This window comes from Chrysochloris asiatica, unplaced genomic scaffold (assembly GCF_000296735.1).
Source record: "Chrysochloris asiatica unplaced genomic scaffold, ChrAsi1.0 scaffold00183, whole genome shotgun sequence".
NCBI classification, from domain to species: Eukaryota; Metazoa; Chordata; class Mammalia; order Afrosoricida; family Chrysochloridae; genus Chrysochloris; species Chrysochloris asiatica.
In genome coordinates, this window is record NW_006408701.1 from 598192 (window position 1) to 615546 (window position 17355).

At 43.0% G+C, this 17355-nt stretch overlaps 1 protein-coding gene and 1 pseudogene across 1 annotated transcript; one reads left to right on the plus strand and one right to left on the minus strand.

Annotated features, from left to right (window-relative positions):
- Positions 1-13635, minus strand: part of LOC102838136 — a 24941-nt pseudogene extending 11306 nt beyond the window's left edge.
- A 188-nt stretch (positions 13636-13823) lies between these two features.
- RNF113A (ring finger protein 113A) lies at positions 13824-14993 on the plus strand. Its single transcript, XM_006872091.1, has one exon. The coding sequence runs from the start codon at positions 13919-13921 to the stop codon at positions 14972-14974; it is 1056 nt and encodes a 351-aa protein (XP_006872153.1). The 5' UTR covers positions 13824-13918; the 3' UTR covers positions 14975-14993.
- The last annotated feature ends 2362 nt before the right edge of the window (positions 14994-17355 follow it).

Genomic DNA, 17355 nt, shown 5'->3' on the forward strand with positions numbered 1-17355 from the left:
TGGGGTTGAACGCTCTGTACACATCTATGAGGTCCAGTTGACTGATTGTGTTGTTCAGTTCTTCTGTGTCTTTGTCAAGTTTCTTTCTGGTTGTTCTATCCATTTTTGAAAGCGGTGTACTAAAATCATCCACTATTATTGTTGAAGTTTGGCTTACAAGATTTCTGTAATCATAATTCCCAATATTCATTTTTTATCATGCATTAATGTATGTTTGTAGTCTAATAATAGGCAGAAGAAACCAATATCCACAAGCAAGTCAAACACATAACCATTTTTTTCCCTCCTTTACCTATTCAATCTGTCTCAATCCATGTAACAATATTGTTCCAAGATTGTATATTTATCACTATTTATTTCTATTCCATTTAGCCCATGCATACCTCCCCGAGCCTTACCCTATCTTCATTATTCATCTGTCACCTTCCTTCTTCTTGTATGTTTCTCTCCCCATCACCCAAGCTAACATGTGTCTACCCTTTAGCCAGGGAGTTACTCTTATCCTCCCTTCCATACCTGGTAACCATCAAAGAATGTTTCTTTTAGTATGGAAACTTTTTCTTAAGCTTTTACAATAAAGGTCTCATACAATACTTGTCCCCTTATGATTAATTTCACTCAGCATAATGTTCTCCAGGTTCATCCATGTTATGAAGTGTTTTTCAGATGCATCATTATTCTTCAAGCTTGTCTAGTATTCCATGGTGTGTATGTACCAAAGTTTGTTTATCTCTTCTTCCAGAGAAGGGTAGTTTGGCTGTCTCCATCTTTGGCATTGTGAATAGTGCTACAATGAACATTGCTATACATATATCTACTCATGTCCTGGCTCATATTTCTTGTGGATATATACAAAGAAGAGAGATTGATTACTGGGTCATAAGGTATTTCTATTTCCAACTTTCTGAGAAAGCACCATACCATTTTTCAGAGTAGCTGAACCATTTTACAGTCCCACAAGCAATGTAGGAACACCCCAGTATCTCCACACCCTCACCAGCATTTGTTTTCTGTTTTTTTGAATTTCACTGTTAATGCTGGTTCAAAGTATTCTTTGGAAGCAGTCAGACTTGGCTTGAATGTTGGGGAATTGGCTGTCCAGTTTGCTGGGCAGACTTCTCCATGTGTCTCCGTGAAGTGGAAGCCTTCACCAAGTGGAAGTTCAACTCCATGCCCCGGCCCACTGGGAGATCATTGGTACTCAGGTTCTTGATGACTTTATTGGGGTATATGATGAAGTGACTTGTGAGTGCAAGACCAAGGTTTTGTAACACCAAGATGTAGTCTCTGGAAATTTGTCTCATTAAATCAGACAAGAGTGGGATGTCCATGTGGCCCAGACCCCTGTCCTTCCTTGGTGTATTTATCCAGGTAAGATGGCTAAAGTGGGAATCCACCAAAACAGCAATGACTTCACAGTTCACGTCTTGAAATTCCTTGGGTTTGTCATTAAAAGCCACAATTTCTGTAGGACAAACAAAGGTAAAATCCAAAGGGTAGAAGAGTACCAAGTACTTCCCCTTAAAGTTATCGCGGCTTACGTCTTTGAACTCTCCATTTACCATGGCCATACCCTTAAAATAGGGTATATACTGGGTGACAGCAGGGGTGAGACTTGAGGGACTGGTGCTGAAGGCTCATTTTGGTTGAGGAGACACTGACCACAACAACGCGTTGGTCAAACACTTTCTTCCAGAAACAACAGGGCTGTGGGCTGCAGAGGCCAAAATGCCCCACGGAATGGCACTCACCTATCAGTCAACAAGGTACAGAGTAACCCTGCCTGCAGCAGCCACCATCTTCAATGCCTGAGGACCTTTTTTGCAGGGCAGAAAGGAGCCCTGGTGGTGCAATTGGTTAAGTACTGGGTTGCTAATGGAAAGGTTGTGGCTTGAGCCCACTGACCATTCCGCAGGAGGAAAATGAGGCTGTCTGCTCCTATAAAGATTTACAGCACCAGAAACCCTATATAAGGTCCCTATGAGTAAGCAGGTTTGGTTTGGTTGCTGAGCAAGGTCAATATAACAGTTGAGGAATAAACTCCAACTGTTTTCTAAAAGTATGTCTGTTCATAAGGATTTTGATTTTGTTTTGCTACTGGGGTGTGCAGAGGAAAGAGAAAGGAAGTGTGACATCTTTGTCCCTAAGCAAGAAACAGATGGCACAGAAACAGAAGCAATCTCCACTTTATGCAAATATCAGTGGTGGTGGTGACAGTGCGCCACCGAGTCACTTCCACCTCATAGACCCTGTATCAGGTTCCGAAGCTGTAAATCTTTACGGGAGAAGAAAGCCTCATTTTTCTCCTGCGGAGTTGGAGTCAAACTGCTGACCTTGCAGTTAGCAGCCCAACACATAACCCACGATGCCACCAGGGCTTCTAGCAAATTTCAGTAATTATTCTCAAAAAAGAAATGCTTGTTAATGCAAATACAGCTAAAGCTAGATAAAGCACAGAACAAAAGGAAGATGTCACAAAGTATTTTTGTTATTGCTTTTGTTGTTGTTGTTGTTGTTAAGTGCCATTGAGTCAATTCCGACCCACAGCGACCCTATATAGGGTTTCCAAGAAGTAGCTGGTGAGCTTGAACCACCAATGTTGCAGTTCAAATGACTTTGCAGTCTGACGCATTAACCCACAGCACCACACCAGGACTTAGTTCTTCTTAAATAGGTACTCTAATCCCATGGTTCAATTCAGACATTACAAGAGAGTATGTATAGTAAAAAGTTGATAATTATATCCCAAACAACATGACTAAAGAAAAAGAGTCCCTACCAGCAATCCTGAGCCCTGGTGTGGTACTGTGGTTTAATGCGCTGGACTGCAGAGTTGGTTTGAACTGCAAGGTTGGTGGTTCAAGATTACCAGTCACCCCTCGGAAACCCTACACAGGGTTGCAATGGGTCGGAACCAACTCGACGGCACTTAACACCACCACCAGCAGCCATCCAGTTTCCCCTGCATAGATAGAGGCAATCATTATTATTAGTGTCTTCTGCAGACTTCCAGAGATAGTCTGTGAATATGAAAGCAAACATATGAGAGTAAAACAAAAAGTTTTGCTACAAAATCATAGGAACACTTATTAAACAAAAATATCAAACTGTGAAGCTACTGTTTCTCGACATCTCCTCCATCTAGGTCCATACACTTCTGAATCTCCCTAAACTTTCCTCAAAGAATTCCACACTCTTTGATTCACATCACATCAAAACAACAGTTATGACACCCTTGAGGGACTCAAATCATGTTCCTTTGAAATGTTCTTTGAGTTTGGAGAACAAAAAGAAATCTGAAGGGGCAAGATTGGGGCTGCAGGGTAGATGGGTTAGGTTTGCCAACAAAATTCCCGAACATCAGCCCTTGTTGTCCTTGAAGAGTGACCAGGGACATTGTTGTGATGGGGAAAAAAATTCCAGCATAACTTTCCCAGTCTTGTTCTAAACATTGCAGCTTTTAATTTTTTAAAAAAACTTCCTCCTGTGTCCTTCAAAACATTCTATCAAGATTACCCCTTTGGATTACAATCATTGTAATAAAAGAAAGTATATGATTTGTTGAATGGAAAACATGATCTGCCCTGTAAACTGTCACTCAATTTACAATAAAAACATTAAAAAAAAAAAAAAAAAAAGATTACCCCTTTGTTGTTGTTAATGTTAGGTGTCAAGTCCATTCCTACTTATAGAGACTATACACAATGGAACAAACCTTATCCAAGGATTGGTACCTCATGACAATATGTACAAAACATGAGAAAGGAAATCGTGCCATCCCCACTTCTAAGGAACATTCTGGCTGTACTTCTTCCAACTCAAATTTGTTGGTTTGTCTGACAGTCCACGGTACTTTCAATATTCTTCAACACTGTATCCCAAGTGCATCAAGTGTTCTACAGTCTTCCTTATTCAGTGTCCAACTTTCACTTTGTATATGAGGCAATTGAAAATACCATGGCTTGGGTCAAGTGCATCTCAGTCGTGAAATTGGCATCTTTGTTTTGGAACACTTTAAAGAGGTCTTGTGTAGCAGATTTGCCTAATGTAATACATTATTTGATTTCTTGACTACTGCTTCCCTGAGTGTTGATGGTTGATCTAAGGGCGAAGGCATGTCTGACTTCTGCCTCATAGGAATCAGCCTTGGGCTGACGACGAGTTTGATTCTCATTTGCCCTTGTGAAGTCAAAGGAGGTCAGATGTGGCTCCCACCTCATTTTCACAATTTTCCATTTTCAGTCCATTGTGGTAGCATATGCCCTTGCAGCTCCACTGAGATTCTTCTGTTAAAATTACCAGTTAATCACCAGAACATCTGCAGATTTTACTTCTACATGCTTATCAAATTCATACCCTTCTCCCCATCTCCATCATTATCTCAAGTTTGGATTGTTACAGTAGCCTCCTCACCGGCCCTCCTATTCCCAGTCTCCTTCCCAGAATCCTCCCACAGTACACTTCAAATTGGGAATTCTCTACCTCAGCATTATTGACAATTTTAGTCTGCCAATTCTTTACCTTGGTGGCCCTTTCCATGTATATTGTAAGACATTTAGAAGCATCGCTGGCCTCTACCCATTAGATGTCAGTAGCATACACATCGTGACAACCAAAAATGGCCTTCAGTTATTCCCAAACTTATCCTGGCTGAGAACTTGCTGCATTCAATGTATTCCATGCAGAGTGGTGGTGTGCTGTGGAGTCGGTTCCGCCTCACATGAGAGCAGAAAGCCTCATCTTTCTCCCATGGAATGGTTGATCATTTCAAACTGCTGACCTTGAGGTTAGCAGCCTGACTCGTAACCACTATGCTACTAGAGGTCTTTATGCAGAGCAGCCAGGGAGATTTTTCCAAGTCATCAGGTCACTCTCCTGCTTCCTGACTACATTGGCTCCCAGTTGCCCTCACAAAGCATCCCAAGCTCCCAGTGAGACGAGCAAGGCTCTTCATGCTCTGGGTCCTGCCAACCTCTGTAGCCCCTTCGCCCTCCTCATTTTTCCTCTACTACTGAAGAACCGCTTGTAGATCTTTCCCACACAGGCATGCAGTTCCATGCCTCCACTCATGCTTTTGCCCTCAGCTGGTGTGGAGGCGAGAGGTCTGACCTCCGCTAACTTTACAAGTAGGGAGGAGAATCCATTAGGATCGACTCAAGACCGATTTCCATAAGGCTGAGGTCAGACCTGCCTCGTCTTCTGCCTTCTCTACCAAAACTGACACCAACCATCTCTCCCATAGCACTCTACTCAGCTGGGTTCACTCAAATAGCCACACAGAACTCAGACACCAGGCTCACAGTTATGGGGTTTATTAGGGAAGTAAGCAGCTTAAAGTCAGGATTAGAAATGTTCAGGGTACAGTTCTTTGCTTAGGACAACCTCTTTCTTCGCAGACAGGCCTCTCTCTACCCCTAGGCCCCTTGGTCTGGCCTCTGCTCTGCTCCTTGTTACAAAGCTCTTTCTGGCTGATGATAAATACCCCAAGGGCACTTGGCTCTAGCTCCATGGTCAGCAGACCCAGCTCTCCCAACTACGCCCCATTCTACAAGCGAGCCTGCTGTATGAAGGCATCCTGGGTGGCTTGTGCTCGGGCTCTTGGTTCTGCTGCTACGGCTCCTCTGTCACAACTGTGTCCTGGATCAAGGAAATTTCATGTGCAGGGGACCTGAGTCCAAAAGACATGCTCCACTCCTGCTTCTTTCTACGGGATAGTGAAACCCCACTTCCTGTTTCTGAGAAGGTTCATTTTAAACCCAGCAGGAGGGCAAAACTGGCCAACCCCTTCATTACACTTGCAAGTGTTTACAACCACAACTAACCCTGCTAACAATCACTCAACTGAGTTGTATCATTCTATCAGTATTGTTTTCTTACCTTCTCTTACCCAGACCCAACAGGGGTGGGGAAAGAGTTTGGCAGGAGTTACAAAGGCTATGGGTAGAAGAGCCATATGAAGTAATTCACTGCACTGCACCCCACAACCTGTAAGACTGGGTGAAGCTCCCCATCCTTTCCCTTGCGTTCCCACAGCACCTCTTGTGAATTTCTGTCATATCACTCACTAGCCCACCCAGCTCTGATCTGTCACGCCCCCTGGACTGAGCTGCTATGGGGCAGGGGCGTGTCTTACTCAAATCTGCAGCACAGCGCCTGACGGGTAGTATTTGCTCAGCCAATGTTGGTTGAAGTAATCCACAAAGTTCAGTTGCAGTACATTAGGCTGGGATTCAAAACACCAGCATACTTCTAGACACTTCTAAGGAAGTATCACTTAGTAGCAACTAAGTGATCACTTTCTATCTCTGAAATGGTTTCCTTGTCTTAAGGAATTGGTTTAGACTAAGGGCTCAAGAGTCTTTCTAAGTTTAAACTGGTAATGATTCTACAATTCTTTTTTCTAATAGAAATGTTCCCAAAGCGTGGGATCCTCTTGCCGAACATCGAGATCTAGGCCACATCCAAATCCATTGCCAAGGAATGAATTCCAATTCATAGCGATCTTCTGGTAGCATAGTGGTCATGAGCCAGGCTGCTAAACTTATGTTCAGCAGTTTGAAACTACCAGCGGTTCTGCGAGAGAAAGGTGAGGTTTTCTTTACAGCCTCGGTAACCCTATGCAGGGTCGCTATGAGTCAGAATCGACTCCACTGCACATAACCAACCAACCATAGCAATCCTACAGGTCAGAGTAGAACTGTTCCTTAGGGTTGCAGAGGCTATAAATCTTCATAGGAGCAGACAGCCTCATCTTTCTCCCAGGGAGTAACTGGTGGATTAGAGCATCACTATAATCTTCTAGCTTCAAAAGGTTATGAAACTGGTTCACGCCCTGGCAATAAAAAGTCAGCTGCAATTCTATTACTGGACATTGTGATAAAAGATTCTATAGAAGAATCTTAATCAAAAGGAGAGAAATGTAGAAGAGAATTTCAAATTCTCATGGAATCTAGACTTTCTTGGAGCCTGTAACTAGTGCCCTAAAATAATCTTTAAACCTTAAACTAAAAATATCCCTGAAGTCTCCTTAAAATCAAATGACAATCCCCACTGAATAGTTTTCATCTTGTCTAGACAGGTCTGGTGAAAAGAGATGGGTTAAGATTCTTTTGATTCAATACTGAGTAATTGTTATCATGACTAATTGCAACTGTCACAATTGTAAAGGTAGAAGTTTTGTGACAAAAGGAGGGGAGTAGTTAATCTTGCAGTCAGTCCAGGAACAGAGAACCCTAGGACCATCGAGGGAGAAGAGCACAAGTGGAATGCAGGACCCTCTCCAGAGAAGCAGCAACACCAGAGATGGAGGCAGAGATGAGGGCATGGAGAGAGGGAGCAGCTGAGGACTCGACTCATATAAAGAGCAAGGTGTGCGCTGGAAGCCAGGTGCTTGGTGACCAGGGGGCAGGCTTGCAGAATGTGTCCTTTGGTTGTTTAAATGATTATATACTCCTCAGTATTTTTGTGTACACTCCTCCCCCTCCAAAAAAACCCCAGAAGGAATAGAAGCAAATACTGTTGAATGATGATGCAAAGGATATTGTAACCATTGCAATGAAATAAATGATGAATGTAAAACTGATGTTCCCCCATGTAAATTAATCACTCAATTCACAATAAAAACTTAAAAAAAAAAAAGTTTTGTTGTTATTAAATGCTGTCAAGTTGGTTCCAATTCACAATGACCCAGTATAGGGTTTCCACCAACCTTGAGGTTAGCAGTCCAGTGCTTATCTTACAGTACCACACCAGGACATCAGTGAGAGTTTAGCATAGCTATTCTTTTAAAGAAAAGATCTGCCTTGAGAATTATGTTCTTTTAAGACCTATGAGATCAAATTAACAACAGCAATTTGATCTCATATAGATATGGGATTCAGGGCCCAGTGAGTGGATGTTAATGTGGGAGGAACAACTCAGAAAAGGAGGGGGAGAAAGGTTGTACACCGGGACAATGTCATCAGTGTCACTGAATTCTACCGGCAGCAACTGTTGAACTCGTGTCTGTTGTGCAACAACAAAATGTTATGTTTTAAAATTAAGGCTCAATTTAGAGTTCATTTGATGTTTTCCATAGCAGATGCCACAGAAAGGTGGGTGAAGAATTTGGATTGGAATGCTGTACGTATTGTTGTTATTAAGTGCCATCAAGTCAGTTCCAACTCCTGTCACCCCTATAGGGTTTCCAAGGAGCAGTTGAGAAGTTTGAACTGCTGACCTTGTGGTTCAAACCAACTTTGCGGTCCAGAGCTTGCTCCCCCAGTGCCAACCAGGACTTCATCTATCATTTCATAACCCTGAAATTCATCTCTAAGAGCATCAAGTTAGTAAATGGTCTCCCCCTCCACCCCAGAAGGTTGCTGTATCTGCTCTGTTAAGTGTCGCTGAGTCAGTTCCGACTCATATAGTGACCCTGTATAGGTTTCTGAGGCTGTCAATCTTTGCAGGAGCAGAAAGCCTCATCTTTCTTCCATGGAGCAGCTGGTGGGCTCAAACCACTGACCTTGTGGTTCACATTCCAGTGCTTATCCTACAGAGCCGCCACACTCTACTATCTGCTCTATGTCATTGTTAAGTGCAGTTAAGTTGATTCCAACTCAGAGTGACCCTGTTTAGGGTTTCCAAGAAGCAGCTGGTAGGTCTGAACAGCTGACCTTGTGGTTGGCAGTCCAGTGCTAATCCTACAGCACCACACCATCTGCTCTATTTGTTAAGTGTCGTCGAGTCGGTTCCAACCCATAGCGACCCTGTATAGGGTTTCCGAGGAGTGCCTGATTAGCTTGAACCGCCAACCTTGCAGTTCAAACTGACTTCACAGTCCAGCCCAGTATCTCACAGCACCACATAAGGAAGCATCGATTGTGTTAGATAAGGAGGCCTGGTGGTGCTGTGGGTTAGGCATTGGGCTGCTACTCACAAAGTCAATAGTTTAAAACAACCAGCTGCTTTGCAGGAGAAAGGTGAGGCTGTCTACTCCAGCAAAGACTTACAATCTCAGAACCCTGCTGAGGGTCGCTGTGAGTTGGAACGGGCACGATGGCAGTGAGTTTGGGAAGGGTTGGTTTCTGTTAGACACCATACAGAACAATGCAGGAGAGCTGAAGGGGCAATCTCAGTTTTAAGAGTGTCCTAACTGAAAAAAAAATTGAGATTCACTTAGAAAAGGAGCTACAAGAAACAAAGCTAATTTTCCTGTATTCTTCCTGTGATCATTGAAGAAACAATGTTATTGTTTGTTAACATCCAGAGCAATAGTTGTTGTTGTTAAGTACCGTGGAGTGGGTTCTGACTCATAGCCACCCTGCACAGGGTTTCCGAGGCTGCAAATCTTTAAGGGAGCAGAACGCCTCATCTTTCTCCCAGGGAAGAGCTGGTAGTTTCTAACTGCCGACCTTGAAGGTTAGCAGCCCGATTGTAATCACTGAAGAAACAATGTTATTTTTTGTTAACATCCACAGCAATAGCAGCCGCCAGCATTCATGCAGAATTAGTAGCTAGAGACAGTGGTAGGCACTTGGTTTAGTATAATTTTACAAGCTAGGTTAGTTATCTTCTAGCTTTTCAAAATGATACAAGTTACAGAGAGCAGATTGGTTGATCTTGTGCAGTACTATTTTAACAAAGTACAGAAGACTTGTATTTAGTCTTTGTGACTTTATTTTTATTAGGCTCTACATAACACACTGTATAATACATTGCAGGAGCATCTGTAATGGGGGTAGGTGGGCATTGCTGAGTTGGGTGTTTTTCACCAGCTATGCTTCCTTAATCAATGTTCTCCAAACCCTGTAAAACAGTTTTGAAAAAGAAATTGTGAGAATTCTGTTCTCCCCGAGATGTACGCCAAGATCCCTTATATTTATTTGCACTGCCACCCAAGAGCCTTCTCTATCTGCTATGACTTGAAAGTTACACCTAGTCACCCTATATGACAGAGTAGAACTTCTCCTTAGAGTTTCCCAGGCAGTAAGACTTTGTGGGAGCAGAGAGTCTCATCTTTCTCCCACAGAGCAACTGTTCATTCCAGGCAGTCCTAAATCCCCAGTCAGACAAGCCCCCACCCTATTCCTTTTGGAATACTGTCATGTGCCCAATTCTGAATTCTCGATGAAAGAAAGGTTCCTGATTTCAGACTGCTCAGAGAAAACTAGAATAGAAGACCTACAGGTAAGTACCAGCAACTCACAGACTAGTCAGCCTGGAGAACACAAAGCCAAGGAGGAAGTCCAGAGCAGCATGGTTGTAGATGTTCAATCCACAGAGGACCAAACAAGTGAGGCAGGAGGGGAAACTATACACATATGTGTACATGTGTATTTGTTATAAATTTTACTAAAAGTTGTGAAGCATAAATGCACAAATAATCAAACATATAAAGCTCTTCATTGTAAGACCCATGTAACAAATTGATTGTCACAGAATGCTTTCCTTGTTCTTTTTACCCCCCAAACTTTCTTTTGTATTGCTAACCTACGATCATAATTCACCTATGATTTGACAAGTGTAGGTACATCCCAAGCTGCTAACTCCTTTCCCAGGAAATTCACTGTTATTAAAATAAAAAACAACAACCCACAAAGATGCCTAAAGAAGTTCTGTGCTTTAATTTTCATTGCAGCATCATTTGATAAAAATAAATAAATAAATGAAAATATCCCATTAAGCCCATTAAGCTATGAAGGAAGATAACACACAATTTGTCAGAGGTTAAAACAACACTATCATTTCTCCTTGTGCTCAGCTACAGTCTATGTGAAAGCTAATGTTAGATGATTCCTTAGGAGAAGGAGCTTTTATATTACAATAAAAAGAATGTACACCAGGATTTCTCCACCTTGGCACTACTGACATTTTAGGCCAGATAATTCTGTGCTGGGGGGGCCTGTAATATATATTATAGGGATGTTTTATAGCATCTCTGGCCTCTACCCCAGTAGAAGCCAGTAGCACATACCTCCACCCCAAGCTGTGAAAAAGAAAAATATTTTGTTGTTGTTTTTAAGTGCAAACCGATTTTGCAGTCCAGTGCTTTATCCCACAGTACCACACCAAGATGCCAAATAGTACTTTAGGGGCAAAAAATCGTCACCAGTTGAGAACCACTGATATAGACCTATATGTACTGATGTGGGAAGAATTCATATCCAAAATGTATTATTGTAGTTGTTTCATCAAGACCCTTTATAGACTTTCAAGGAGCAGTTGGTGGATTCGAACCGCCGACCTTGTGGCCAGCAGTCCAGTGCTTATCCTAGAGTGCCACCAGGGATCCTTAAACAGAGGGCTGGAGAAACTGAAAATATCTAAGTAGAGCAGAGATTCAAATCCAGGTTTGTCTAATGAAAGCTCCTATATTTCCCACTTGAGTACACAGAGAATCTTCATAATCAATTTTCTTTTCCTTTCACTAATATATGTCACTGTTATTTGGTTTCTTTTTTTAAATCAAACTTTGGGACTTATAAGATTTACAATGTTAAAAAATGTACACATTTATACAAGAAAGCAGTCATCAAATATTTACGTAAAAACAGTGACTAACCCGACCCTCAGACCAGAAGAACCAGATGGTTTGCACTTAAACAACAACAACAAAATATTTTTCTTTTTCACAGCTTGGGGTGGAGGTATGTGCTACTGGCTTCTACTGGGGTAGAGGCCAGGCTACTACGCCAAGTGATCTGAAAGGGATCACATTATAGAACGTCCTAGATTTTAGAGTGGTTGATAATGTAGACTAAAACTGAAAATAATTTTTTTAAAAAAAAAGACTAAGCTTACTGGTCAGCTACAGTCTGAAAGAACCCAGGGACTATGGCTCTTCAGGTCACCCTCATGGCTCTGTTTTTAGCCAAGCAATAGGGAGGACAACACCACCAGTGAAGTACACACACCAGAGAATGGCCAACCATTCCAGATCGAAAAGGGAAGCATTTACCTAAGGACAAAACCCAGGACTGACAGAGGAGGAATGGAAACATGATGTTACTTGGAGGGGGATTGTAATCATTGAGATGACACGAAGGATATGATTTGCTGAGTGTAAAACTGAGTGACTAACCAATCTCAAGGTCAATTGCTCCGTCTTCTGGATTACACAGACCAGTAAAATCTCAAAAACAATTTGGGAGCTGACAATAGCATTACTGATTTATTTTGATAAATGAGGTCATGAAAAACCTATCTACCAAGTAGATAGGCAGTATAGCAGTGTAGGGGCTCTACCCCTTCCTTACCAGCTTATGACCTTGGGCAAGGCATTCCCAGAACCCACCTCAACCCTCACAGGATCATCTTACCTTTGATACATAGTAACGATTCACCCCAGAGACACGTCTATCTCTTTCCATCAAACTCCACTGATACTGAAAATGGGCAACTCTTTTCTCCTACAAATAGAAGACAATTATTGTTGCACTTTCTAAAGACGACTGGTCCAATAGATATAAACTGCTGTTGTTGCTAAGAGCCATCAAGTCGGAGCAACTGGTGAGTTTGAAACGCTGCTCTTGCGATTAGCTGTCCAAAGCTTATCCTACAGTGCCATACCAGGACTCCTAGATGAATATTACAGTTTTTTTGTTTTTGTTTTTTTTTTTACAAAAGTAATATACTAGCAAAACGGAACAATTACTGTAATATAAAAAAAAAATCACAAGCCCAGATTCTCCTTCATAAAACTCAGACTGCTAAACTTTAGAATTAAGAAGCTAAACAAGATTTCTTACACCTTTCTATTTTAACCTACATCACTGTCTTTCTTTTTCATTTTTTGAGACTAGTTTCCTCGTTGCTTTTCAGGACTTCAGTGAGTAGAAATAATAACAGTGGATAACATGTTAAGGACAATAAAAAAACAAACTAGTCAGTAAATAATCGTCTACTCTATTGTTGAGATGATGTAAAAACATACAAGAGTGGAAAAAATTAAACCTGATGAGATAAACAGTATCTTGAGAGTAATTCCTAAAAGCTTGCAAGAGAGGATGCTGCTGCTGCTGCTAGGCGCCATCTAGGCGGTTCCGACTCACAACGAGCGACCCTATAGAGAGCTTTCGGAGGCTGTACATCTTTATGGGAGCAGAAAACCTCAGCTTTCTCCCGTGGAGCAACTGATAGATTCAAATTGATGACCTTGCGGTTAGCAGCCCAACACATAACCCACTACGCTACCAAGAGAAAACAGGGAAATAAAAATGTCATGGGAAATTATAATCAAAATCGAGCAAAAAAGAATAGAGATTAGAGACCGGAGGGAGTGGGGACAAAACTAATAGTTTAGGAGTTTGGACCCACCTCTTCTCATCTCCCAGTCCCTACTCTGCCTTCTCCAAACAGCAACTCGCTGTTTCTTGCTAGGATAGGATACGGTTTCTGTCGGACTTCATTCCGCAAGCTTTTAGCCAAACTCGAGTGCTGATCTTGGTATTCCCTGCCTTGGAGAGAAGACCCGGATCCTAGGGCCTCCCTAACCCACCATCCGTTAGGAACACCTGACGCAGAGTCGGTCCGAGGTTAGGGGTGCCTCCTTACCTTGCCCCCGTTAGCGAACTTGTGGATATGCGCAGTGGCCACTCCAGGAATGAGCAAACAAGTCGCCATGACAGCGACACCGGGGAGAATCTCGAACCACATCTCGGGAGAACCTTTTTCTACACTGCTTAAAGGTGACCTGGTTTGAGCTCCCTTCCCGGTAAGCTCCGCGGCACTCCAGCAGCGAGGCTGCGTCATCTACTTCGCGACGGAGTCCGGTAGAACCCAAGTATGTTCACGGACACGCCTTTGCTTTTGTGCTCTTTACCAGGCTTTCCGCGGCTTCTTTTCCTCCTACACTCAGCCGAGCGCAGGGCGTGCCGTGACGTGACCCGGCCCGCGCTGCCCCGCATGCTGGAGCTGTTTTGGAGCTCAGTACTCTGAGATGGCAGAGCAACTTTCTCCAGGAAAGACGACAGATCAAGTATGCACCTTCCTCTTCAAAAAGCCTGGACGGAAAGGCGGCGCAGGCCGCAGAAAGCGCCCTGTCTGCGATCGAGATTCCGGGGAGAGCAGCAGCAGTAGTGAGGAAGGCAGCACTGTGGTTCGCCCGGAAAAGAAGAGGACAATCCACAACCCAATGATACAAAAGACGCGTGGCAGCGGTAAGCAAAAGGCAGCTTATGATGGAATGAGCAGCGAGGAGGACAACGAGTCCGAAGGTCTAGGCGTGGTCTACAAGTCCACCCGCTCAGCGAAACCCGTGGGGCCAGAAGATATGGGTGCGACCGCTGTCTACGAGCTAGACACAGAGAAAGAGCGTGACGCACAAGCCATCTTTGAGCGTAGCCAGAAGATCCAGGAGGAGCTGAGGGGCAAGGAAGATGACAAGATCTATCGGGGAATCAACAATTATCAGAAATTCATGAAGCCCAAAGATACATCTATGGGCAATGCCTCCTCCGGGATGGTCAGGAAGGGCCCTATACGAGCTCCCGAGCATCTACGTGCCACGGTGCGCTGGGATTACCAACCCGACATCTGTAAGGACTACAAGGAGACCGGCTTCTGCGGTTTTGGAGACAGCTGCAAGTTCCTCCACGACCGCTCAGATTACAAGCATGGGTGGCAGATCGAACGTGAGCTTGATGAGGGTCGCTATGGTGTCTATGAGGACGAAAACTATGAAGTGGGAAGCGATGATGAGGAAATACCATTCAAGTGTTTCATCTGTCGCCAGACCTTCCAAAACCCAGTTGTCACCAAGTGCAGGCATTATTTCTGCGAGAGCTGTGCACTGCAGCATTTCCGCACCACCCCACGTTGCTATGTCTGTGACCAGCAGACCAATGGCGTCTTCAATCCCGCGAAAGAATTGATTGCCAAACTGGAGAAGAATCAAGCCGCAGGAGAGGGTGGTGCTTTTGATTTCCCAGAAGACCCCAGTGAGGATCCAGTTCCCATTACTTCAGTGTCTCATGATTCTCAAATCTCAGAATAAATGTTTTGGTGATTTTTTTTTTTTTTTTTGAAATTCTTAATTGTGTCCTTCCTTTTTAGGGAAAAAGAGAAGAGAAGGCAGGTAGTGAGGTAGGGTCCTGAATGACTTGTTAAAGCATCAAGGTAGGTATTGAACAGACTCAGCTGCTGTGTTTAAACTCTTGTAAGACCTCAGCCTGGTTTACTGAGCTTTTTTTTTTATTATTATTGCAGAAATGTAGAACTGCTGGCCCCACTGATAAACAGCGTTCCTTTGCCTTCCCTCCTAAAACCACAGTAAAAGCCCAAAACACCCGACCCTGACCCTCAGTATCGGCCCTACTCTCTTGGACGAGGCCCCTTTCCTCCCTTGGAAAGTTAATAAACCCTGTACTTTGTACTTCTATACTTTTGAAGTCTTTCACACCCAGAGACTCCGGCCCCAACCTAACAGGTATAACCTGGCTTTTTAGCCCTGGGATAAACAGTTTACCTGTTTGTAACATATGCTTTACAGAACCCTTTGGTATAAATTATGGGGGTGGAATTTTAAATGAATGTTTATAGAATCTTTTCAAGTATACTTTTATTCTTAATAATTAAGTATTTGTTAAGTGTCGTGGAGTCTGTTCCGACTCATGGCGATGGTGGATTTGAACCACCGATCTTGCAGTTCAAACCGACCTTTAGGTCCAATCCTTATCCTGTAGTTCCACACCAGGACTCCTATGTAATATGTTATCATTTTAAACTGTAAAAGCACATCAAAGAATATTTAAAAAGTGGTGGTGGTGGTTATGTGCCGTCGAGTTGGTTCCGACTCATAGCGACCCTGTACAGGGTTTCCGAGGCTGGAAATCTTTACGGGAGCAGAAAGCCTCCTCTTTCTCCTGCGGAACAGCTGGTAGTTTCCAACTGCTGACCTTAAGGTTCACAGCCCGATTCGTAACCACTACGCTACCAGAGTAGAAAAGATAATTCATTCAGAAGCCTACCACCTTTATGTTGTTAAGTACTGTTGAGTGGGTTCTGGCTCATAGTCACCCCCTATAGGATTTCCAAGGAGTGGCTGGTGAATTTGAACTGCCGAACTTAAGGTTCAAAACCAACCTTGTGGTTAAGTGCTCATCCTACAGGCCACACCAGGACTCCTTTATCTACATATATATTTTGCTGGTATTTGTTGTATTGTTTTTGGATTTTCCTCTTGTGTTGCTCTTTTACTTATTTTCTTTTAACTTTGTATTGTGAATTGAGTGAAGGTTTACAAAGTAAATCTGTTTTCCATTCAACAATTCATACAGATTTTGTTTCAGATTGTTATTGCAAAGTTCCACAATGTAACATCACTCATCCCACTTCTTGTGTTTCCCTTTTCCATTCCTCTTCCTTCCTTCTTCTTGTCTTCTGAGCTTTGTCCTGTGGCAGATGCTGCCCTTTTGATATCAAATGGTTGTTTGTTTCAAGAGTGCTTGCCTCCGTGGTGTTATTATTCAACTTATAGACCTATTGTTTGGCTGAAAAGTTGGTCCATGGAGTGGGTTCAGTTCCAGGCTTGCAGGGTACCCTGAGCAAGGGCCATAATCTTGGGGTTTCCACCAGTCTCTATCCAACCAGTAAACTGGGCCTTTTTTTTTTTTTTTTTTTTTATGATTTTGAGTCTCCGCCCACAGTTTTCTCCTACTCTATCCTGGATGTTCTAATGTGATCCCTTCAGAGGAATTGATAGTGGCTGGGTCTCAGGGTTGTGGAAGCTGAGGTTGACGTGATCCATTAGTTCTCTGGTCTAATTGTTTCCATGTGTCTTCAATTTTCTTCACTCTTTGGACTAAGAGAGACTAAGTTGCACCTGGTGGTGAGATTTTGACATTTGAGGTGGTAGTGGTGATTGTATGCCATCTAGTCAACTCTCATTCATAAGGACCCTGTATAGGCAGTAAATCTGGAGGCAGAAAGCCTCAACGTTCTCCTGCGGAGCAGCTGGTGGATTGGAACTGCTGACCTTGCAGTTAGCAGCCCAATGCATAACACATTCAACCACTAGGGCTCCTTTGAAGTTTGATGAGAAAGCTAGAATGTGCTTGATGTAACTCAAACTGTACTGGAAGCAAGAGCTGAACCTATTCATTATATCGCATTTCTGTATCGCGTCTGTGAGTTAGACGCTGGACTGCTAACTGCAAGGTCTGGTTCAAATCCACCAACCTGTCCTCAGGAGAAAGATGAAACTGTCAGTATGAGTTGGCATCGACTCAATGGCAGTGGGTTTGATTTTGGATTAATAGTTTACTAAGGATTTAAGGATTTTCATGCTTTTTTTTTTTTTTTAAGTTTCTGTGAATTGAGTGAACAATTACAAGGCAGATCATCAGTTTTACATTCAACAAATCATATACTTTGTTT

Coding starts and splice junctions, on each gene's coding strand:
- RNF113A (XM_006872091.1), top strand. CDS start 13,919: ATGGCAGAGCAACTTTCTCCAGGAAAGACGACAGATCAAGTATGCACC.